Source organism: Rhopalosiphum maidis, chromosome 4 (genome assembly GCF_003676215.2).
Source record: "Rhopalosiphum maidis isolate BTI-1 chromosome 4, ASM367621v3, whole genome shotgun sequence".
Classification (NCBI taxonomy): domain Eukaryota; kingdom Metazoa; phylum Arthropoda; class Insecta; order Hemiptera; family Aphididae; genus Rhopalosiphum; species Rhopalosiphum maidis.
The window spans coordinates 2,477,617-2,502,966 of NC_040880.1; the positions used below are offsets into that span (position 1 = coordinate 2,477,617).

Genomic DNA, 25,350 nt, shown 5'->3' on the forward strand with positions numbered 1-25,350 from the left:
AATACGTTTAGATATTTTTGTTTAATGTAAACAAGGCGTAGAAAAATGTAAATGGAATAAAAATAAATACATTTTAATACATTTTCTATGGTTTATAGTTTTATAGGAAATTCATTTATCATATTATAATTATTATATTCCAAAAAAACGTCATGACGCTGGGAATTGGGTATACGAAATATATTATGTACATAATAATATGTGCGTTCGACAGTCTATTTATATTATAATATATTTTTAAAGTGCTAACAATACTATACTAGAAAAGCTCTCAACGTTATAGCATAATTTCTGACAATACTTATTTGTCTATTTGACGGCGGCTGTAACGGTTTACGACTATGTATGTACCTATAAATAATGCCGAATTACGATAAAGTAAGAAATAAGACTTACGTTTAAACACAACCTCCAACAGATTCGTAACGTACATATAGATGATATCATAAAATATATCGTAGAATTTCAATTGTTTTTAACGTAGTAATAATGTACTCTGAGGTTGAAGGTCAATAAGTGTTTGTCAAAGGCAAGTAAATGAGAAATCAAGAATTAGGCGATCGGTCGATAAAAAGTGTAATATTAGAAAAATCCAACGTCACCGGGCTAATGTACATTACGACTTCGAAAAAGGTTTTCCGACCCTTTTGTTTGCGATAAGGCGCGCGTAACACTCGAACGCCCTAAATACGTCAGTAGTGGACGAGAAGAGAGAGAAAAAATACCGTCGGGTCCGTGGTGGCGAATAGAGAGACAGTCGATAGATGGAAATCCGATGAGTTCGAATTTTATTGACGTAATAATATAGTCTTTCGATAAATCTTCACGAAATGAAATTCAAAAAACGTTCGCTCAACAGTAAATATTACGTTTCCTGGTGGCCGGCGGGGCGCGGAGACACATCTCCGAGTAGCGGATGGAGACGCAAACACACAGATATTGACCTGAGTGCCAAAAAGTTTTATTAATCGCTAAAATATGAAAAAAAAAAAGACACCCGCCCTTAGCATAACCCGAATCGTATATATTCTACTAAATATACATGCGTGCGTCCGTTACGAATTCGTGTCATATTCATCCCTTCTCCGCCCACACGCCCTACACAACTAACAAACTACGGGTGGTGGTACCAGAACAGGCTCTACATCCTACATGGATGTTGTGTACCGCAATAACGATTGAGTGTACGTGTAGGTATATTTGTTATAATATGTATTATGCACGGTAAGGGTTCTTTGTGTTATCAGTCTGTTTTCACACACGCTGAACAAACGTTGGCACATCGCGCGCGTGTGTGTCGTACACACACACACACACACACATATATATATACAATAGCATGTGTAAATCTGCGAAATGTATTCACTGCAGAATAATATTATATGATACGATATAAACAGCACCTACGCATTTTGGCGATCAAACCTGTAAGAGTGGTTAGGCGGTCGTCGTCAATTCGTTTGGAAAAATTCTGATGGCAATGATCGTACCGTTTAATTGGCTCGTATTTATCCTCTCTGCGTATCCTTTAATTATATGTATCCAACATAAGTAACGTTTGAAAATATTATGAAATATTTTAATACTGATAAATTTGTCTTAATCAGTTATATCTTTATATATATCTGTCATTATAGTGATTATTTGTTTTTAATATAATAAAAGTATTTAAATTTTTTTAATATGTTAAAAAAATAAGCGAATTTATTTAAATTATACGACATAAAATAGTAAAAAGAAACATCGAATACTTACATTATAATGTGTATATTACATGTTTATACTTTTATACTAGCTGATCTTGTTCAGAGTTACTAATAATGAAAATCATTGTACAAGTTCAGTAAAATTAAAAACTATAACATTTCGATGTAATGCTGTTTTAAAATAAAAAAGGTAGATAATTTATAAACGTAAATACCATATATGTAATATTTTTGATAATTGTATTTATATGCATAAATATACAATTTCTATTGTTAAATTATTTTTTACTCTTTAAAATATATAATATATATATATATATTTTATCAGTGATTACCATATTTTACAACTAAATTGTTAAATTTTTGTATTTATATCAGATTGAAATGCATCGATTTCAGCCATTTATTACAACCTAAAAAATGTGGTTTGGACGTTTAGTTGACAAGTTGCATTTTTACCGTAGTCCGATTTACAATTATTGAAAGACTATTTTAAAATATTTTTATAAAGCATGATTTTTTATTTAATTCTTGAAACACTTTGTGAATTTTAACACTATGTTTACCTGTGTTGTACACTTATATATTCGATTAACGTTTGTTTGTTTTTACAATAATGATTGATATTTTAAATTTTTATATATTTTTTGTGCCTTAAAACTTTTAAAAGTAATAATTGTATGGTAATGATAAATAAACCATGTATAATATTCGTATTGTTAAGTTAAGAATAAATAACGAAAATAAAGTATTGGCCGTCAATAACGGTGTAATTAACTCATAATAATATCATATACATATTATATGTGAAATGCTTATATTTTTTCACGATAGTTGTAGCATCGGCGATGATAGCTATAAGCTATTTGTGGGGAATGAAAACAAGATGTTGCTATAAATAACCGAAAACAGTACTCTAATTATGACAGTGTATACTAATATCTAATAAATCGATCACGGCACTACGGCAGTGACAAAACTCAATGCATTAATATCGTCAATATTTGAGTTCAAATTCAAAAGTATACGTTTTGGTGAAATATTTCTCTATGCGGTCAGACTTCAAACACCAAATATAATATTAATATTATTATTATAGTATGTTCCCATAGTGGTTTACTTGTATCAATGGTCAACAATAGTACGCTGTCCAGGATTACAAACATTAGAACGATGACAGCAGTCATACCGTTTTTGACGTAAAATAACTCCGTTTCAACGCACTCGAAATACGCGCGAAAATGTTTATTCGTCATAAATTATAGTATTAAATCTTATACATATAATTAATATTGTCGTCGTGCGTGTATTTCGCTATTTATAATATTACTCAGAGTATTTTAACCGATTAAATATCGCACGATTGCCACCGCTTTCGAGATCACCGTGTTTATATACAATCATTACAAACCGAAACCGTTTTCGATCCACGTTCGTCGGCCACAAAATGTTTAATCGTACACAGAAACATTGCCGATAGCGATATTCTTCACACCAACACGTTCCGTTTTTACATCTCGCCTGTACGCGCAGTTATTTATGCCTCGCGGTAAATCGTGCGTTACGGTGAAAATTAATGTTATCTCCAGAACCGTCATCGAAACCGTTCGGGACAATTTTTTTATTTATTTATTTACTTCTTATCCAGTCGAACACGAAAACCCCATTGCCTGCAGATAAACGGATTGCACATGCATTGAGCCCGTACACATTTTATGCTTAAATCGCTGCTAAAAAAAAAAAAAAAAAAAACCTTAGGTTTATTGAGACTTCATTGCCCGGAAGAAGGAAGAACGTGGGGCGAGAGGAGATGATATATAAATATGTGTGCGTGTGTGTGCGTGAGTAGTTGTAAATAAGAAAAGAATTACAATCGTTACGGTCACAGTTTAATTTGCATGCCGTTTTTTCTCTCCTCGAGGCAAAAAAAAAATCCGACAGCCAACTCAATTTATGTCCTTTGGGAGTTTAAGAAATAAGATACCAAACAACTTACAGTATTAGCTGTCTATGTATCTGTGTATGTTTCTCTCTCTCTCTTTCTGTTTCTCTTTCTCGCTTTTAATTTTTTTTTATCAAACCGATTCAGGTTGAATAATATACTAGAGTATAGAAAGACTAATCGACCAGGCTAACCATACAACAACCACTGAGATTAACTAAAGAAAAAAGCGAGATTGACAGAAAATTATTTGACAAAAAAAAAAAGACAAATTTTTAGTCAGTGGCTTGTTTAACGTCACTCTTAGATTTTCCACAAAAATTTTCCGATAAATCTAACCCGAAGTAAATTTAGTCTGCTGAAAGACCATCCCTTTCTATTTACAAACCATTTATACTTTATGTAATATACATATAAATAATTGCACGGGGTATAACGGTATTGTTATACCCTTTTGCACTAATTTCGCTTTGAAAACATGTCCGAGTAAAATAATGGGCTCACCGTCAAAAGAAATATCGTTTTTAATTTCCCAAAAAAGTCATCAAAATGAGCGTAGTACAGTGTAAAAAACAAAACGTAATGAATACTCTTGTTACGCGCGGTCCGTATAGGTATTGTGCAATGTATATCATGTCGTATCTTACGATACAATTTCGCTTTTCCCTTGCGGTTAATTGTACGCTAACTAACAGCGCACAATATTTGCACACTACTACCACTACTACTACTACTACTACTACGGGTGTCATACCCGTCGTAATTATACACTGTGTACGTGCACTACGTATAGCGTAAAATACAGCGTTTTGAAAACCAATCAAAATTAAAAATTAAATAATATAAAATATAACACATACTACGAAAAACGTCGATAATTATCCCAAATTTAATGTAATTGCAAACCTATGAGATACAATATTCTAATTGTATAAGTTACTGTTGATTACTAAAAACGATGTGAATTTGCTCCAAAGCGAATTTGAGAAAGAACGAAAACGTTTGTAGTCAAATAATTATAATGTAGATGTCGAAACGGAACAAAGTTATAATAGTATTTATATAAATGACATAGTATACATTAATACATACAAACATTATGTGTGTTATTCTATTTAGTAAATTTGTGAAATTATATTTCATCGTCTCACGCAAAAATCGATGGTATTATAGTATTATACAAACATTATAAAATAATTCAATTTAATACCAACCGAAATGGTAATTTTATAATGACCATAAAACATACGTAATTCGAAACTCGCTAATCGTAATCGTCATTGAAACATATTTTAACTCAGCGCAACGTTATATAAGTCATTGTAATCCAATATACTAAGTGTTGTTATAGCATTATTTGACAATTGTAATCAACTGACTATATAATTTTATACATAGTATAAAATACATTGTACGTAGTATTACGTCGTTTGATTTTTAATCAAACTTAAATTTTAATTAATATTATTTGTTTTTGTTTTTTTTTTAGATCATAGTATAATTAACAAAAACCATTTAATACCTAAATTTCAAAAAAAAAAAAAATATATATATATAGCAATGTTTATAAAAATAAAAATAATTTACTTTTAAAAGTATATTGTCAGCTACGTTTGTTAATTTGAAAACCAATATAAGTTTATTGACGTTTTATAACTTGCAAAAACTATCCAAGTATGACAAATGCTTGATCATATTTATACATATTTACATATTTTTGTGAAACCATTTTTAAGAATGATAATATTATGCTTAGAATACTTATACATCATTCTAATAACTCCGAAACTATTCGTTTGAATTCTGTTATAGATACATCAACGTTTTCAAGAATAAAACTCTTCTTTATAATATAAATATACAATAAAAAATGGTGATGATTTCTTATCGCTATATGACACCCTTAAGTGGTATAAAAGGTACCTTAAGCATAGATAACAATTTATAATATATAATTTGCATATCTTCATTATTGACGAAACAATGGGACGTAGAGCATTCGATTAAATTTTCTGTGTAATATTATAATATTTTTCATTGAAACCAATAGCAATATTATGAACGCGTTGTCCGTGAGACTATAAGGCATTTAAGTGTATTGTGCTTCTCGTATTTACAACACTAAAACAGTATATTTATGTGTGTTCGTGTGTATGTATATCGTATATAAATAATATACATTACGTGGGTTATTCTAATACGGAAATAGGGCTGGCTGGTGCGCGGTCGGTTTTAGAGGGATGAAAAACGAACGCGTTCGAAAACTCGAAAACGATAAATTTCCGAATCGTTAAAAATGGCACGCACGGGAACGTGATTTTCATATAATATATGTACATTCGAGTATTACTAAAAAAAAAAAAAACGAATATCCGCGATAACTCGCGGGGGCGGCGCATGCGTGCACCTGAAACGAATCGAGAGAGAGAGAAATAAATCATTGGGCTCGTATGCGTACGATACATATATCATATAGGCGGTGGCGTGGCACTCGAGTGACTAACGCGTAGACGGATAAATAGATAGATAGACGCCGCGACGAGCGTGCGAGCGGAACGGCCGCGGGGCGGCGAGATACGCGGACCGGGAGAGACAGAGAGAGAGAGAGAGAGAGATCGATAAATCGCGTGTGACGTTGACACTGGGGCGCGATGATGATCGCGGATGGCGAAAACGGACGCGGCGCGAATAAATAAAATTAACGCCTTCCCCGGGCGGCTCGCCCCGCGCCGCGGTCGCGGGTCACCTGTGCGCGACCGTCACTGGCGGACGCCACTGAATTATAGGGGCGAGAGAGAAACCGGTGACGGGCGTTACCGCCGATCAATCATCGGCCCGTCGCGTGTATAACAAGCGCATTGATCAAGCCGCGTGATCCTCGACTCCCGGGCGCGCGGGTACTTTTTTTTCCGCCGATTATGAGTGTAAAAAATTCGACGGTTCGAATGATTTTGTCACCGCGGGTCAGCGACGTCATAATAATAATAATATATGAGATATACCTACCTCTGACGCGATATATATATATATATATATATATATATTCAGCGAATCTCGATTTTCGCCAATATTTCCGTTTGTTGTCGAGGTGTAATTTTATCTTCTTCCGAACACTCCACCACCACTCGCATCCGAAACGAAAATCTGACGACAAGACGAATCAACGTGCGTATTCCTGTACTCGGGGGGGGGGGGGGATTATGAAAACATATAATATTAATATACAACTCGAACGTACGCGGACGGTCTGTATGGTTCCAATATTATGACCGCGACTTTCATTTTTTTGAACAGCGTTATCTTATCCCCCGTATTTCGATCGTACGCGCACCGAGAGACGACTGATTTATTTGAAAATTGAAAACGAAATATTGAGAAATATTTTTTCTTTTTTTAAACGTGTTCGGTAATAGTTGGTTAGAAATAATACATCGATTATACCCAGAAAATATCGATAGTGAATATGCAAAAATATGCATTATAAATGTTTGATATTTTTTTCGTAGTGTCTGGAAATAATTTTTAGCTCACTAAGCAATAAATCAAATAGTCCAAAAAAAAAAAAAAAGTAAATACAACTACTTCCGAGTCCTAGAATTTATCACTTGTGTCATTAGTTGGATCTTTATTGGTTATTAATTTATTATTATTATTTATTATACATATTTTCTTTATTTCATACAATAAACTAACTTTTAAAAATGTTCACTTGCAAGTTTACGAGATTATAAGCTTTAAGACGTATTAATTTATGTTTTGTTTTTCATTGAAATGAAATATTTCATGAGAATTTACAACTCTCAATATATAATAATCGCTATCGATAAAATAGTCGGTTTCATACAGATATATTTCGATTAGTATAAATGATTGTACATTAATAATGATTATAGACTGTGCTCATATAATAATATTGAAATCGATGTCAATATCTTAGCACGCAGTGCACACCTACGTATACCGACTAACCGCTACACGCACGCACACGCCCACACGTAGCCGTATAATAATAATAATAATAATAATAATGTAATATCATTAAAAAAGTACACGAGGTTCGTATCGTTAATATAATATTAATATCCGCACCGGAATAGAGTCGGCAATACAGGTGTCCCAGAACTAAACCGGGCGGTGAATTATTCATATCAGGTCCAGAACAATTAAGTCGATAATTACTAATTTACCAAAAGTCTCGTGCGGGTTTTAGTAAACAAACAGTACGCGTATTCGCCGACGCGTGCTCAGCGGACCGTCCGACCGCCGGCCGCCGATGTTTTTGCCGAAATTACTGTTTTACCGGCGTATACCTGTTTTTCGTATACGCGTATTACAACAACGACGTATTATATACTCGTCTATTGTTGTTTTGTTATTATTTTTTTATTATTATTATTATTCGACCTCTATTCTTCCGTTGCATCCCTAACGAGCTCATATTGACTTCGATCTGTGTGTTTGCACACGAGAGGTACGGGCGTTTTGAAAACCTCAGCAGACCTCATCGGACTCGTCTCGCATCGACCAAATTTAAATCCTATACAATATGTATTTTACGTATTGTTTTACCGCCACAGTGTGCTCGAGATCTCGTGTATATTATTATACAGAATAAATTATAATAAATTATACTCGTCGGCAAAAAAATTGCGCCGGGGGCAACGTACAATTTGCACCCCTAAATAAAACGAAAAAAAAAATATTTCAATATTTTGCCACCACTAAACCTAATTTTAATATTACGATTGCCTCTCCAAGCCATCCCTTAAATACGCACCTGCTAATATACCGTGACGCTATATTATCTGTACGACACCACGTGCATTTGATTCTCGTGATTGCTGATTGCGTTAAAATCGACAAAACTCGACCTGCCTCCATATTAGTATTAAAAGATTTAAACGTTTAAAAAAACTTTAATTGAATTAAACTTGTATTATAATATAACGTATAAACCGAGTTGTTTGCAATATGCAGAAACCACAATAGTTATATTAATGTGAATGGACAGCAGCCGTAATATATGAACGAGAGAGAGATTTAAAATATATAAAAAAAAAAAATTTAGTTTACGTTTGAATGACGAACTGGGTATTTAACGAACTGACGAACGATGCCACCGCTACCATAAAGTATAAAAATAAAAATCCTATTCACTGTAAAAGTGCACTTGGAAATAATATTTACGCGTTGCATATGACTTTAACAAGTACGTACGTAGAGTGTAATTTGTTTAGAGGTCAAATTATTATTGCGTTCGCAAAAGCGTGAAATGTCTATATAATAATATTCTGTGCGCAACAATAATCAACGGCCTTACACAACTATTCGTCGTTACTTTCACCCTTATCGGAACCACTTCAAAACGTCTGCCCTTTAAACTTTTCAAGCGACTTTTACTTGAACTATATATACACACACACATATACTACACAGTATACGGCGTGCACACAGCCACTCTTCCATTTCAATTTAGCACGAGTTCTCTCATTTCCGCAATATCGTCCTTTATGAGCTTCCACCGGGCCAACTTTGCATAACTAAACAAGCTGCAAAGTTTAGGAGTTTGGGTCAACCTATCTTCATTGTAATTTTCTAAACTTCGAAACGACCTATACAAACTATTGGAATTGAAATGGGTTCGTTGCTGTTGTCCGTATATTTTAATCATTTTAAATTTTATTGGTCATTAAAAATGGACATGACATATCAAAATAATATAAAATCAATACTGAAAAATTCATGTTTTGATTGTGTCGTGCCTACACATTTATGGCAGGAGGGCACAAGTATAGTAAGTAGAGTTTTCTGTGGCATCCACAGAAAATTAGAATATTTATGGTAATAAATACATATTATATATATCGTATATTACTTATTATAAATTAGTGACGTGTTTATGGCTATTAAAATCGCATTTAACACATATACAACTCTCGGCACTATATTATACAACTGGCGCACGAACGTGTGGAATTTAACGAAAGCATTACAATTTCACGCGTAAAAAAGTGTATACATCAATAAATATTTATATTATATAAGTTATGTTGTTTTTTTTAAATGATTGTTTAAACTTTAATACTTACATCAAATTATGTTTATTGAAAATACCATACTAAGTAATATTATTCAAACAAATGTATTAAAAATCTTATCAAAACATCAGTTAGCTCTTTCCGAAAGAGATTTGGACTTTAATATTATAATTAAAGTGTGATAAAGAGAAATATTAATTCTAAAAGTCCAATTACTATGCAGTTAATTAGGTATGATCATTGCAGCAATGTAGCAAAGGATTTTCAAAAAGCATTCAAGAGATATTATATACAGTGATGTGATATTATAACGTATATATATTTATAAATATTTCAAATAAAAAATTCAAATTCGTGGACTTATGCAACTGATATAATACTATATTGTTAATATTTTATTTGTTCTTATAGTTTCTGTTCCATCTTTAAATAATGGAACGTATACCTAAGTCCTGCGTTGATTTATAATCGTAACTCGTATGTACATGCTCTGGTGTTTTTTTTTTTTGATATAAAATATATGAAACTAAAAAAAATTATCCTATTATAATTCATAATATTGTATTACTGAGATGTCACAAAATCGTAACCTTGGCAGTGACGTAGCGGAATTGCCTATGCAGAGCGCCGTATTATTATTTTATTATTCGGATAATATAAATTTAATATTTTAAATTACTTTAACAATTACATAATACATAGTTTAAATTTTAAAAAAATCTGTACAACTAGTTTATTCTCCAAGAAATAAAAACACTCACTCTAGAAAACTCTACGATACATTAAACTATATTTTATATATTATTTAAGATGTGAATAACTACAGTTAGGTCAATCAGTAAATATATTCCAGTCCATCGCACACACGGTAATAACATGTGTTAATATGGAACAAGTACTAAGTAGTAGTGTAAGCAATTTAAATTTTTAAATAATAACTAGTTGGCTTTGAACTTTTCTTAGTTTATTCAACTTAGTAGTTTTTATTTTAAGTTAACATCCGTCGTAGGTAGGTATAACAAACTATAAATTTTCATACAAAACAAATATTTACGTACAATTTAAGAACAACTCACTCTTGTTAAAGAAAATAAATAGCTATTGCATTAAGTCAGTAATATTATTTTGACCGACTAGAGTGCGCACAGTTAAGACAAAAAAAAATTAATAACGTCCGAATATAGTGTAATGTACGATTGTATAGTGTACGTAATAAATTACCTAGTACCTTCGCAGTGTAGAACACATATTTTTCATAGTACCATTAAAATGTGTGTTGTTAAAAGTAATATTATGCACAAATATTTTTAATAAATTTGACTCATTTAATTAATTAATTTTTATAGTACATTTGGATTGTGAAGATATAAACCATTAGAATAGATACTCACACATAAGCCTGATGTCAACGTATACACGTCTATGTACGGAAATTTGTTTCGGACATTAAATTATTAAATTACGTGCGTTTATTAAAATTTACTGAATTGCGACGTGAAAAAAAAGTGCGAGAGAGAAATAAAATAAAATATTAAACAACGAAATGTACCAACGGGATATTTTATACATGTACTTTTTTTTTTGCGGTCGGCCGAAACTCGCTGCAGAATTATGTCCAACGCAATAGAATCGAACGGCACATATTATTATTTGCCGAGACCCATTTTAAAAGCCGTTAAACGAAAGAACGGCTGTTGGACGGTCTCCAACTTATCAATAAGTATTATTTTCTTTTGCTTGCTGCCACAGACTCTATCGATTTCCATTTCCGCACGTCGTGTAATATAATAATATGCTTGTAATATTAAACAACGTTCCCAGTTCTGAAGTTCGGCGCAGAGGAGTATATTCTCGGTTATTATAATTATTGCTATTATACGCGTAATGTGTATACAATATACATATTATGCACAAACGGTACCTCGTTCTCTCTCACTCCCTCTCTCCCTCTCTCTCTTTCACTCTTTTACTGCGTCTGTTTTCATTAACTTCGTGTGGTAATTTCATACGTGGCAATATTCCTTCAACTATTCATTGAAATTTTAATTGCACAACGTGAAAATGTAATTTCCGAAAGCACCGCCAAACGTATACTTTTGACCGCGAACAAACTAATGTGAGTGGTTTGAAAAATTAATTTCACAAAGATAGGTGCGAAAACAAACCGTATCAAGCTCTGAAAGGTAAGTTAAGTTATGTAAACGTAATCCGACAACCGGCGACGGTAAATATACATGTATACAATATTATTCAGTACGTATTTAATTACGAATTTCCGTTCCGTAGTGTATAATATTATAGTGTACAGAAATAAAGGATGATTGTCCTACACTCTTTATTGCTTTATTATTGTGTTATATGATTATTTTACAAAGTTGGATTTTTTTTTTTTTTGTTTTAATTATTTCGTAACATTTATCTTTCATCAAGCACTGGGAAATCGTAAAAAACTCTCTTTGTTAGGAGATTTGTAATAAAAAAAAAAAAAAAAACAGTCAGTCGAATAAGCGTACAAAATAATAAAGTGTGTTTTATATATATATATATATTTATATACACATAGGTATAATGATCTTTTTCTTTGTGCGCTTTGTATACATTATAGCAAACGGCGGTGTTTAGTGTCGCACTTGGCGAGATACATCAGCTCTCAAAGGAGTAGAGAATAAATCTATTACACATTATAATGTATTATGATTTTTTTTTTTTTTTTAATGTTTATGAATTTTTCTCAGAGATAACACGTAATCACGACCTGCAGAATAATGAAAAAAAAGTCTCTCGTCGTCTTCCCGGGGACCACCTCAAACTGCTCCTAAGGCAATATATTCTCCACTAAATTCGATAAAACGAGACAATCGTTACACTAGCACGGTCGTCTTGGATACGTCACGTAAATAATAATCGTGTTTCGTCGTCAAACGCAAACTATCGCGACGAGTCCGTTATATTTATTTATTATTATTGTTGTTGTTTATCGTCGTCGTCACGCTAACGACCGTCGCCGATTTTACAAGTTGTGTGGTGAATAACGTCTGTATAGCATCGTCGGTCACGATTGAATCGAAGTTTTAATCAGTCATACCGCCGTAAAATTTAAATTGTACTGTACACGTATATTGTCCGACACGATCTATACGACTGCGAGCAAAACGCGTTATTCCGTGTTTTGTTTACGACATGCACGTCTCTAGGCTGTATTATTATTATAAAATTATTATTTTTAGACGATGTGCGGAAATAATATTATATAAACTCCTCGGCACAGATTGTTAAGCAAATCTCGGGTTCTTCCACAACAAATAATGCAATATTTTTCCTTATCAGTATTTTTTTTATTTTTCAAACTTATTTTTAAAATTCTCTTTAATAAGTTACGGTTTGAATTATTTCCGTCGCAGCTTCACGTCACATAAATATGTGTTTTTACCAAAACGCTGTAACAGTTTAACGTCATTTGGCTAATGTCGACATTACCAAATTTTTAACGTCAGAGGTTCGTGCATAACGCACATTACTATAATATATACAATTACGTTTTTACAAATTGTGTTTATGCTACTAATGCGTGTCCACGATGTTTACGGCACTTGAGCTTCAAATGTAGAGGGGGGGGAATAGAATAATTATTACAATTTTAAACGTCTTATGAAATAAAACAAGGACCTTGTAATTTAATATAAAAATATGTTTAATTAAATTTAGTCTGAAACACAACAGCACCATTGAAAACTTAAATGAAACATGATAAATATTCGTAAATATTACTGATTAACTTTACATGCTTTTTTTTCATAATTTACGAATTTAAAGATATTTGTTTTTTCCTGACCAAACAAAAACAAAATTTCATCATCAACTTGAAAAACTTTTGGATGATAATAAATTTATTTTATGGCATATTCTCACACGTTACGATTAACATTTTGTTATTACGCAGTGACGTCTCAAAAAATACAACTTTGACTTTTCTAAACCCAATGGTATTCGCGATTTTGCGGTACCTTACAAAAAAAAAAAAACTTTGTTATTACGATATATTGCATGAATAGAAACGTTTGGCACTCGTACAAGCAAAATATTTAATATATCAACTGCTGTTATATTTATTTTACTTGTCATCTGAAATTATAAAAAGTATTGGTAACAGTAGATCGATACCCACAAACGTCAATCGCACGTCAAAAGCGGTTTAAATATACTAAATCTTAGAGCATATATTTATGAATTGAATTAAATAAGTTATGTAATATTCAACATGCATGTATTATATGCATAAGTATATTGGGGTAAAAATAAGATGCAATAATAAACTGAAAATTTAGATTGAAATATCTTTAAAAAGAATGAAATACTCTTTACCTTTTGTATGATAATCATAATATGCGAATTTGACGTACATTTTTTATTAATACCTTTTAGGATATTACAACGAATATTTTAAATAAGACGGTGAACAATAAATAACTCTAATCGATTAGTTAAGTGGTTTTCTATAATATGGTTTCAAAAAATACATTTTATCACATTATACTTAGAACGCATTAAAAAATTGAAGATTTATATTGTTCGACTATCGACGGTCAACATAATATATCTTTGTATCGAGTATAAGACGAAGAAAGAGATTTATTAGTCTAATAAGCAATCAAAGTTGTTTAATATACAAGTTTCATCAACTATTGCACTACTATTGTTTATTCCTTTTTTTCTCTATATATATATACATATATTTATACCATAACTGTTATTTACTATTGTGGAATACTACAATTCTACACAGATCTGTCTAAATTTTTAATGTTTCAAATTTAAAACAAGTAATATAAAATGCATTATTTATATTTTCTTCTTACCCGATGAAATTTATAATCAGACTTTATTGAGCTTTGTATTGACGTTACGAACGTTTTTACACGGAGAAGTTATATTCATAAATAATAAATTTTAAATTGTTATGCTCAATAAAAACTAAATAACAATAAAAATAAATTATAATAATTGAATGATAATAATAATAAAAAAAAATAATGAGGAAATTGGTTTTTTGTATATTATTAGTCTTTGAACATACCTCCATTATCATTGAGCAAAAATTACACTTATGAATGTGTTAAATTTGAATTCGATGATATTTTCCTTAACTTATATCTAGTAATTTCATACGGAAAATAATTTTAAATGGTGACCGTATGTCATGCTCTATAAGAATATTTTTAAATTTATTTCTATTTCTTCTACAGTATTTATTTTAAGGTTTTAAAGATATTATCGATAATATTTTATAAAACAAGATGAAGCTAATAAGGCCGCTGACAATTTTTTTTTTAAATTAATTTTATTATACAATATTACCTATAAATATTCTTTAATGAACAAATTTTTGTTAAATATTATTTGGCTTATATTCAATTATTCATTGCCAGTACATTATACGTATCTTGAATCTTCTAACCTAAAATTAAAAATGTATACTTTTATTCACATAAATATATTATGTTTATATAATATAGATTTTTAACATTATTGCAGGTGTCCAATCAACTAAACTTCAAAAAATTTAATTTCACACGTAAGCAACTCGAAAAGTTGCGTTTATAGTACATGAAAATCGAAAGTTTATATTATGGTGGCTTAGCCAATGGTCCGAATTTGTCATACTATTGTAGTGTTTTGTTTTTAAATTGATGACGTTTGCGTATAGGATTTTATGGCTGAATTTTACATACCCAAAAGTTCTAACAGAACTTCTAGCAAGGGGTTTGTCAGTTTCAAATAAAATAAGCAAAGCTAATATAAAAATGACACAAGTAGTAGATACATAAATGTTGTACTTGTCTATACATAATAACTAAGACCTATTATACTTTAGCAATTTTAAAAATCGCTAAAAAAAAAAAAAGAAAATTACACATTTTTATAAATATATATGCGTAAATTACGTAAGTATCACAACCAAACTAAAATACTTATCGTCATTATTATTATTATTATAATTCCGTTTTCCGCAGCTGAAGAAATGATTTTTATTTTTTTTAAATCTAATTGATAACCGTAAATTAGGTAGATGACTAGATAATAAACTATCGGTGATTTTTATTTATAGATAAAACAATGTCCGGCCATATGTAACGATGAAAATAAATTTAAATATTTGTGGAGAGGATAACGAGAAAAATGTATTGCCTCAACACAAATCTGAAGGGAAATATTTTAAAATGTGTGAATAAACCTGAGTAAATCTTTTTTTTACGCCGCGCAAATGTTCGTAAAATTATACGTACACTGCTAACTTTTTGAGCAAACGAAATATACCTACAAAACGCAATTTTAGCTCGTCGACATATCAAAATTAAAAACCGCTAATAACCGATATACTCTCAGAACTAGTGACGTATTTAAAGTTTTTCCGTCTACAGGTACTTTCCAATAATTTTCCGACCCCTCCATCTTTCCTAAAACTATTTATAAAACATAAAAATCCAGTTTAAAAATAAATGTTTATAATATCACCATAGGACATTCCTGAAGTAATACATGAATAATACTCAATAATTTGAAAATATGATCTTTCAGTATATTTAAAAATTTCAAAATCAGAAATTGAAAATTTCATTGGAATATGAGCGTAATGAATCAGTCAGAACCTACACACACTTTTCTATATTTATATTATAAAATATATTATGTAATTTATTCGCGTATTTAAAAACAATTAATACGTTTTTTGCACACCACGTTGTTGATATATTCTGGAAGAGAAAAAACTTAGAGCTGATATCATTAAAACTGTGTACAAATCAACGTCGCGTAAACTCGACCATGTGGTGTGGTATTATATTATACGGGTCAATGAACACGCGCTGCGAGTAGTCATACATAGTATAATAATATAAATGTTATTAAATACGATAAGAAGAATAATTAGTATGTACGGTGTACACACTGATATAGTTTTCTTACCATCGCAGTCGTTATTAAAACATTAATTTACTAAATGTGTATAAATGTCATACGTAGTTGAGAATTTTTTTTTCAATAGTATTTTTTTGTATCTAATGATTTTTTTATTCCATTCTTTTGATTTAATTTTTAGTTTATAACATTAAAATTAAAAAAAAAATGCATATCAATTTATTTATTTACAATAGATAATATACATAGTAATACGTAATAATTACATTTTATTACTTCTGATGTTTTTAATATTTTTTATTTAGTATCTAAATTTTTGGTCAAAATTCTAGTTCGATAACAGGTATGATTAAGAACTATGTATCTTTTTATAAACGGGAATAGCTTTGGTAAATTGGATTCGATTTGTTGTAAACCATTTCTGTAGTTTTATAGTATCTGATATTTGCAGCAATAAGTTTACTAAGCCTCTTTTATCAACTTCTATAACTGTTTACCTGCGATAAAACTATTTTTTATCCTTATGACTATTTAAACTAATTTATTGGATATGAAAAATGTACAGAAATATTTTATTTTCAGACATTTATTTTACAAATATCAATAAATAAATTGCATTAATATTTGTCTTCTATTATATTTATTATATTTATGATATTATTATAACTGGTATTTTTTTTATTTTTTTGGAGATATTATATTACAATTATAACAAAACTTTTAGATACGAGTGGTTATTTCAGTGTGTCTCGTTAGTTTTCAAATTAAATTTTCTTCTAGTTCAAATATTTTTTATTGACACTTCATACTTCCGGAACGTTTGTACTTATTTTTGAGTACACAATTCAGTCTTTATTAATAACATACTTTAATCTAACATATATATTATTTATCTTTTATTTTTTTATACTACTTGTAGAAACATAAAGAGATCTATAAGCATAACCTTGACTTTTGGACCAAAAACTCTCTTGCTTTTTCTTTTGATGTATTAGTCATCTTGTGTAATTTATTTTCATGAATTTCATGAATTTAGTATGGTAGAATATATTTGTTAAATAATAATAATAATAATAATAATAATGATAAACTATATATCTAACCTCAAAATATTCCATAAGTACTTTTTTTTTCTTGTTAGTTTTTTTTTTATTTTTATTATCTATATTTTAATTGTTTATGAAAGAAAAACGGACAGGTGTCCAAATACACAAAGTCATAAAAGGTGACAAAATACAACATTGTAGAAAATAAATATTATTAGATAAATTAGCATCTCTATAATATAATAAGTAGGTATGTTAGAATTGTCACGAGAAGGAAAATAAGAATTATTTAATGTATAAGTATTTATAAAGTATAGTAAATTTCATTTAACCGTTTATTTTTGATTGACATTAGCTATCCGAACGTCCCATATAACTTAGCAGCTTTCAACAGTTTATCTAACATGTAACAGTAAATATATTTCAGAGAGATTGAAAGTTTGAACTAACCAAAATCTCTTACAATGAAACCCAATAGTTTGAGAGCACTGTAAGTAAGCACTTTTAATGTAAGTTTAGTGACAAAGAAACGAGGTGAAGTCAATCTAAGATTATACAGTGGAGCGTCGATTATCCACACGTCAATTATCCGGCCCGTCAATTATCCGCAATACAAAATTTTTGAGTACAAATTTATTTTTAGTTTAATTTAATTTAGTTATATCATTCGTTATGTTTTATCGTGTACTATAATGTTATATTATGAAATGGCTTGGCGGTGAAAAATTGATTATTACTTCAAATAAATACATTATATTATATTTTTATATTATGTATGAATAATATATTTAGTATAATATCTAGTAAATTAGTTTTTAACTTTATATTAAAATTTTCAATGGTCGTTTGATTATCCGCACAAATCGATTATTCGCACCCCTTCGGTCCCAATTAGTGCGAATAATCGACGCTCCACTATATTGTATATCAATATCGTCTTTATAGGATGTTAGTTAGAATCATCAATAAATAATAAAACCTTATTTATAGTGTTTTTGTTTACCTCTTTTAAATATCATTAGCTGACATTTGTTAATATTCAATATAAAACTAAAATTTTCATGACAAGAATGTTAATATAGTGCTGAATTTTAAAATAGATATAACAGTTATTTTCTTCAAAAATATTTTCATATCATCAGCAAAACAAAAACTATAATTGTGTTTAAAGCAGAAAATATGTCAGTTTAATAACAAAGAGAAAAGTGAAGGAGGTAAATATAATACTCTTGAGAGACTCTAGATACAGATAAAACATATGTTTGACTTTATAATTAAAATAGATTTATCACTGAAATCTGTTTAATACAAATTATTTTATTACAGAAATAATGATTAAAACAATCATTTTATTCGTTAAATACACCGAAATAAGTACCTTGTCATTAACTTAATTGAAAGCACAAAGTCCTTTAAATGGACATAAACTATTTATTTACAAATATACCGTTTCAAATAATAGTAGATCTAACCAAGCGGAAAGCGTGTTGTTCGTTAGTTGAAATTATGTTGACAGAATGCTAAATAGCGCCTGATACTATTGACACAAATGATATGTGACTCAGGACATGAATGGACATGAATATAGTAATCAAGAACAATACTATAGATTTTAAGATGAGAGTAGTCGAACTATATTTCTATTATCAGTATTAATTCGTGTTGAAGTGAGTGGAACACAATGTATTTAATCTCGTAAATAGTAAAATACTGACTTTTAAGACAATCGGTTTAAATATTTTAGAGCAGCAAACTATTGTTAGGCAAATAAAAATAATGATAACCTACTGCACTATCAGACGCACAAATATTGTCAGATGCATTCAATGATGGATCGTTCAAAAAACGTAAATCACGAGAATTGTTTTTAAGATCAAAACTCACCAAACTAACCTATGAAAAATTATCTTACAATCACTTCTTGTAAATACGATAATGTACATATATATAACTCATGCATGGGTAACCTTACCCGGATCGACTAAATCCCGTTTCGGATTGATTGCGATTTGATTATTCGCCGTTCACGTCTCAAATTGCTTAAGGATATGATTTTTCCATCGATTCAAAATAATTATATTGTATCCGTTTTGTTTTACAGACGCCGTCGTATCGAGAACGCGGTGGTGCATGAAGACGGGCGGGAGATAGAGCCATCCTGGCGGGGGCGCACAGATCGCCATGAAGTTCAGACCGACAGTGACTGCGACAGGACCAAAGAAGACTCGCCGCCGTCCGGGGTGATGTACGCCGCCGACACGATGCCGACGACCACAACGACGAGAATGATTTTAGCGGCAGCCGCGTTGGCCGCCGTGCTGGTCGCGGCCGCGGGTTGTCCGCTCGGATGCACGTGCAAGTGGAAGGGTGGCAAGCAAACGGTGGAGTGCGTCAACCGGAGCCTGACGGTCATACCGGCCGGCATGGACGCCGGCACTCAGGTGCTGGACATGTCGGGAAATTCGATAGACGCGCTGTCCAGGGGCCGGTTCATGTCGGCCGGGCTGTCCAACCTGCAGAAGATCTTCATGGCCCGGTGCCGGATCACGCACGTGGACGACGCCGCGTTCCAGGGCCTGTCCAACCTGGTCGAACTCGACCTGTCCGACAACGCGATCGCCGACATACCGACCAAGTCGTTCGACGACTACCCGCAGCTGATGAAGCTGGTGCTGAGCGGCAACGCGGTGACCGTGGTCCGGACGGCCGCGTTCAAGCGGCTCACCTACCTCACCCACCTGGACCTGAGCCGGTGCCGGGTGTCCACGGTCGAGCCGGGCGCGTTCGACGGTCTGCACAGCATCGTGTGGCTGCGGCTCGACCACAACCAGATCGTCCGGATCGAGGCCGGGGGCGGGGCGGTCGTGCTGCCGCTGTCGCTTCACGGCATCGAGATGCACCACAACCCGTGGTCGTGCGACTGCCGGCTGCGGGACGTGCACCGGTGGCTGAACAACAACAGCGCGCCGCACACGGTCGAACCCACTTGCCAGGGGCCGGACCGGTTGCGCGGCACCGTCATCCGCAAGCTGGCCACCGAGGAACTGGCGTGCGCGCCGGTGGCGACGGCCGCGTCCCCCGAGTACGTGGAAACGGACGCGGGCAAGAACGTGACGCTCGCGTGCCGGGTGACGCCGGTCGGACAGGCGCGGATCTCGTGGTGGTTCGAGGGGCGGCAGGTGGCCAACGTCACAGCGACGGCCGGCGTCGAGCTGTCCATCGAGGACGCCGGGCCCGCGGACAACGGGTCGTACGCGTGCGTGGCCGAAAACCGGGCGGGTTGGGCGGCGTGCAACTTCACGGTGCGCGTGATCCAAGAGCCGTCCGAGGTGGCGGCCGGTTCGTATCCGCCGGACGCGCCGCCGCCCGCCCTGTTGGTCGTCGTGCTAGCCGGTGCGGTGTGCTTCGTGGCCGTGGCCGTGGTCTGCGCGGTCGCCTGCCGGTTGACGATGACGAAACGCCGGCGGCGTCGAGACCACAACGGCCGGCCGGTCGGCAAGTCCGGCGGAGCCGGTGGCGGCGACGCGGGCGCCGACGACCCGTCGAACAGCGGACAGGGAGCAAAGGCGACGTCCGACATCAGACAGTCGGACTCGGTGAACCTGACCGTCTCGTCCACCGTCGACGGAAAGTTGTCGTCCGCCGAGGACGTGAGCGTGTACGGCGAGTACGACGCGGCCGCCGGTCCGGGATCGTCTGTCGGCTACGAAGTGCACGAGGTGCTGCACGTGGGCGGTGGCGGTTACGACGCGTACCAGCAAGTGCACGTGGCCGCGGGACATCCGGTCACGGCGACAGCGACCACCACCTTGGAGGCCAATCCGGACCTGATCAGTGACGCGTCCACCGTGATCCGGGACAACGTCGGCGGCGACTACTGCGACGCCGGCGACGAAGTGTACAAGATCGCCGTGCCACCGCCCGCGCCCGGCGGCCGGGACTTTTGGACGAGTTCCGGTGCGACCGTCGTTTACCCGCCGACCGGTGGCTGTGGATCGTACGAATTGCAACTGTCGCCCGGCAAGCTGGCCGCCGGCGAACCGTATCCGGCCGATTACGGGCTGCCCAAGTTGTCTTCCGGCCAGTATCCCGTGCCGGCGCCGCCGTCGTTGTACCGGACGCTGCCGCACCGCCGGAACGCGGCCAAACCGCAAGGCCGGTCGTGCCAGGAAGCCGAGTTCGTGCTGCTGCAGCAGCACCACCACCATCACCACCATCACCACCAGCAACAACAGCAACAGCACCAACACCACGTGGCCCGGTACGAACCGCAAAACGTCCGATACAACCAACAGGGATATCCGTATCCGGTGTCCGCGACGGCCGCAGACGCGGCATACTACGCGACGGCCGCAGCCGCTTTTTACGAACCGCCGTCGCTGTCGAACGCGTCCGCGCAAACGCTTGACGACGATACAATGGTCATGATGATGATGATGCCGCCGCCGCCGCAACTCGCGGCCGGGGCCGCCGCATTACCGCCGACCGGCAGACAGCCACAACACTTGGCCGGTGAACACGCGGGCCAACACAAGGCCGTGGCCGCCGTGCAAAAGCAACCGGCCAACACGGAGAGCCCGGACGAAGGGTACGTGGGCGAAGGGCCCGACTCGTAGACCGGTCACTGGCCGCGACCGGATGTCCGCCCACCGACGTAATAGCCTCCGCGGGGGTTGTACCGACCGACGCTTAACGACGGAGACGCTCGTCGCTCTCACCTGTAAATAAAATGCGATAGTAATATTAATATGATATCGTTATATAAGCTGTGAAATATTTAATATTTTCTTGTTTTGCGTACTGGTTGACAAGTCCGCGCCGTAGAAATAGCGTTGTAAAAATACAATTTGATATCTATCGATCACTCCACACATTCGCGTTGTAATATATAGACCCTTTAGGAAAATTTCTACCGATCAGTGTAACCCCCCCCCCCCCCGGAACGTTATACCGCAATCGAATGAACCACTATCGGGCGTCGTGGTCTGTTTAAGTCAAACGATGTTATTGATGTTATTAAATTATAAAACTTATAATTCTCCACTAGATAATATCGAATGCGCGATATTTAATTTCGTTCGAATCCAACGCCACTGAAAACGTAATTTGCTTAATTCTATATGTTTGTGAAATTCTCTCTTTTGATGTGAATCTATGTTATATTTTCTTTTCTTTTTTTTTTTAAGTAATATTGTGTTTTTGTGCCGAATTCTGGTATTGTCGTAAACAACAAATTATCGTATGAAATAATTATTTTTTAGCACGACTTTATTAATTTTGATTTACAAATAAAATATTTTAGTCTTAAGTTGTTGTAACGACACTACAATCTTTTTAACGACAATACTGTACAGAATCTTTAAGATTCTCAAAGCGAGTTTATATTTCCCGTTTCCATGAGAACTTTTCCGCATAAAAAGGTTGAGATTTTCAATTCATATCATTATTATCCGATTAAATTTAATTCGACTTGAATTATTATATTTAACAGTTACGTCTTAATAAATAAATAAATGTCCACGGAGTACTTGTACCAAAAACACTTATAAATGCGTTTACTTTCTCCCGATAATATAAATAGGACATGGTAGAATATACAAAATAAGAGAATATAAATTTTAATAATATGACAATCCATAATAATTATTACGCCAAAAAAAAAAAAAACAATAAATCCGGTAATTAAACGAAACTCTTTTAAACATTACATTGCGCTTGGCTCAAATTTATCTATTATTCCCTAAACAGCTTGGGCCTGTTGAAAATATAATTATGTCTTAACCTTTTTTTCACAGTCCACCGTAGAGATTACAGGTGGCGAAACATGTTTCCGTGACGTGTTACATTCATTTTCGGCGAACATATTTTGACGCATCAATGGGATGATTGACTCGATTCAATTTTAAATTATGGCCGATTCTTCTAGTCAAAAAAAAAGGTCAATATTGAATTTAACACCTCGGTTTTGAATAACATTCGACGAGATGTTAAAAAGCGTAGTTAACTATCGTAATATGTACATAAATAAAAAAAATGAATATTATATAAATCGTTAATTTTAAAAGAAAAAAATACTCATCGTATAAATCACTATGAACGGCTTAAATGGAACTCGGCTATAGTATTGTACGAAAAAGCGGGAAACAGTGAAAAAATAAAAATAAATCTGCTGAGAGAATTTACGTTCAGAAATGTTTAGTGGATTTATTTTAAAGTCTCAGACACGTGCGGCACTACTCTTCCACGAACCTCCGTGCTTTTTCGGTGAACCGATGATTTATAATAATTTTCCGTGCCATTAGGCCCCGGCGTAGCCGTAGGATTGATGTAACAATAAAACGCTTAGTTGTCCGAAACTATGCCGGCGGCCTATATTATAGTAAAAAGTGCCCGGCGCATTCCACCCCGTTCGGTTACTCCCATGTTGCGCATTCCGAGGAGGGGAATTTAATTTCAACTAGTCCAACGCGGTGCCGATTGTAAATAACCCAACAATTCGATTCAATACTGTTTTAGAAATAACATGCTTCGTATCCATGAAATTCGGTTTTCGCGCGAAACTGTCTCTTAAAGTGAAGAGTGGGAAATAATAATTGTAAGTGTCTCTTATACGAACAAAAAGTTTTAACATTATCTATATTTTTTTCATTTCCCAAAGATAACACCAATTTTCTATGGCCGTAAAAAATATTATAAAATACTCATATAGAAGTAAAGATGAATACATTCAACGTTTAGGTAACGTGTACCGACATTGTGTTACCTATATGTTAAATATTATACGAAATGTGGCATGGTAAAGTGTGAACCAGACTTAACGCGTTTGAAAAGCCTAATTATTTTAAATCATTATTTGTAATAAAAAAAAAAAAAAAAAAATAGCGAAACTGATATGCATATAATATGTATATCAATGATCTTATTGTATGTTAATAATATAATATATATATACTGTTAAGCTAATACCTATATCATTGTTGTATATTTACGTGTATGTTAATTATTGTAGAAATATGTTGTCATGCCGATTCAATTTGGCGTATTGTTATATTGTATTACTCCATAATAATATAGATTTCCATTAGTTTTATCATCGGAGGAATTTAAATTTAGTGTTTTTTTACCAGAGAACCACGATAATTCGACTTGTATATGTATGTATTATATAAATATATATTATCGCTGATTATGATATTTATGGTTAAATAAAAAAAATTATTTATAGTCATTTAAATGAAGCATTTATTATTTGTTATTATAGTTCACCTGCACAATTACTATTCAAATCACCTAATCATCTACATCATTACTCATAAAGTCTCATCTAAAACTTATAGTGGTAATCAGGTAGGTGTTTAACACCGAAATATAGTCATAAGGCTCATCATTAAATCAGTACAAGGTACATTTCTAACTAAATGTCGACAAATAATTAAATAAGAAGAGAGAACTTAAAGTGATTGTCCAACCACGAGTTCAAGGATTTCGGAATGTATACTGTTCTGTTCACAAAACATTATGGTCATAACTATGGGAATTAATTAAAAAAAAAAACAAATAAAAGTTTGTTTCGACCAATTAAAGGTTTTAAGTGTATTAAGCCAACTACAACAACAACAACTAAGCCAAATAAAAAGTGTATCGCAAGGATTTAACAATATGAACATTATTTTTAATTATCCTTCATGCTGAATAAATGAGCA

At 34.1% G+C, this 25,350-nt stretch overlaps 1 protein-coding gene across 5 annotated transcripts in view; it reads left to right on the forward strand.

The window, feature by feature from the left end:
• LOC113549843 (leucine-rich repeat-containing protein 24-like) overlaps nucleotides 1-24,881 on the forward strand; it is a 291,653-nt gene extending 266,772 nt beyond the window's left edge. For 4 of the 5 annotated variants that reach the window (XM_026951329.2, XM_026951320.2, XM_026951337.2 and 1 more), the window contains one exon: nucleotides 19,749-24,881. In XM_026951329.2, the coding sequence (XP_026807130.1) occupies nucleotides 19,891-22,263 (2,373 nt within the window). In that variant the 5' untranslated portion in view covers nucleotides 19,749-19,890 and the 3' untranslated portion in view covers nucleotides 22,264-24,881. Of the gene's footprint in view, nucleotides 1-11,773; nucleotides 11,870-19,748 lie in introns of those variants that run through there. The other variant, XM_026951353.2, reaches the window with a different exon arrangement.
• Nucleotides 24,882-25,350: the final 469 nt, after the last annotated feature.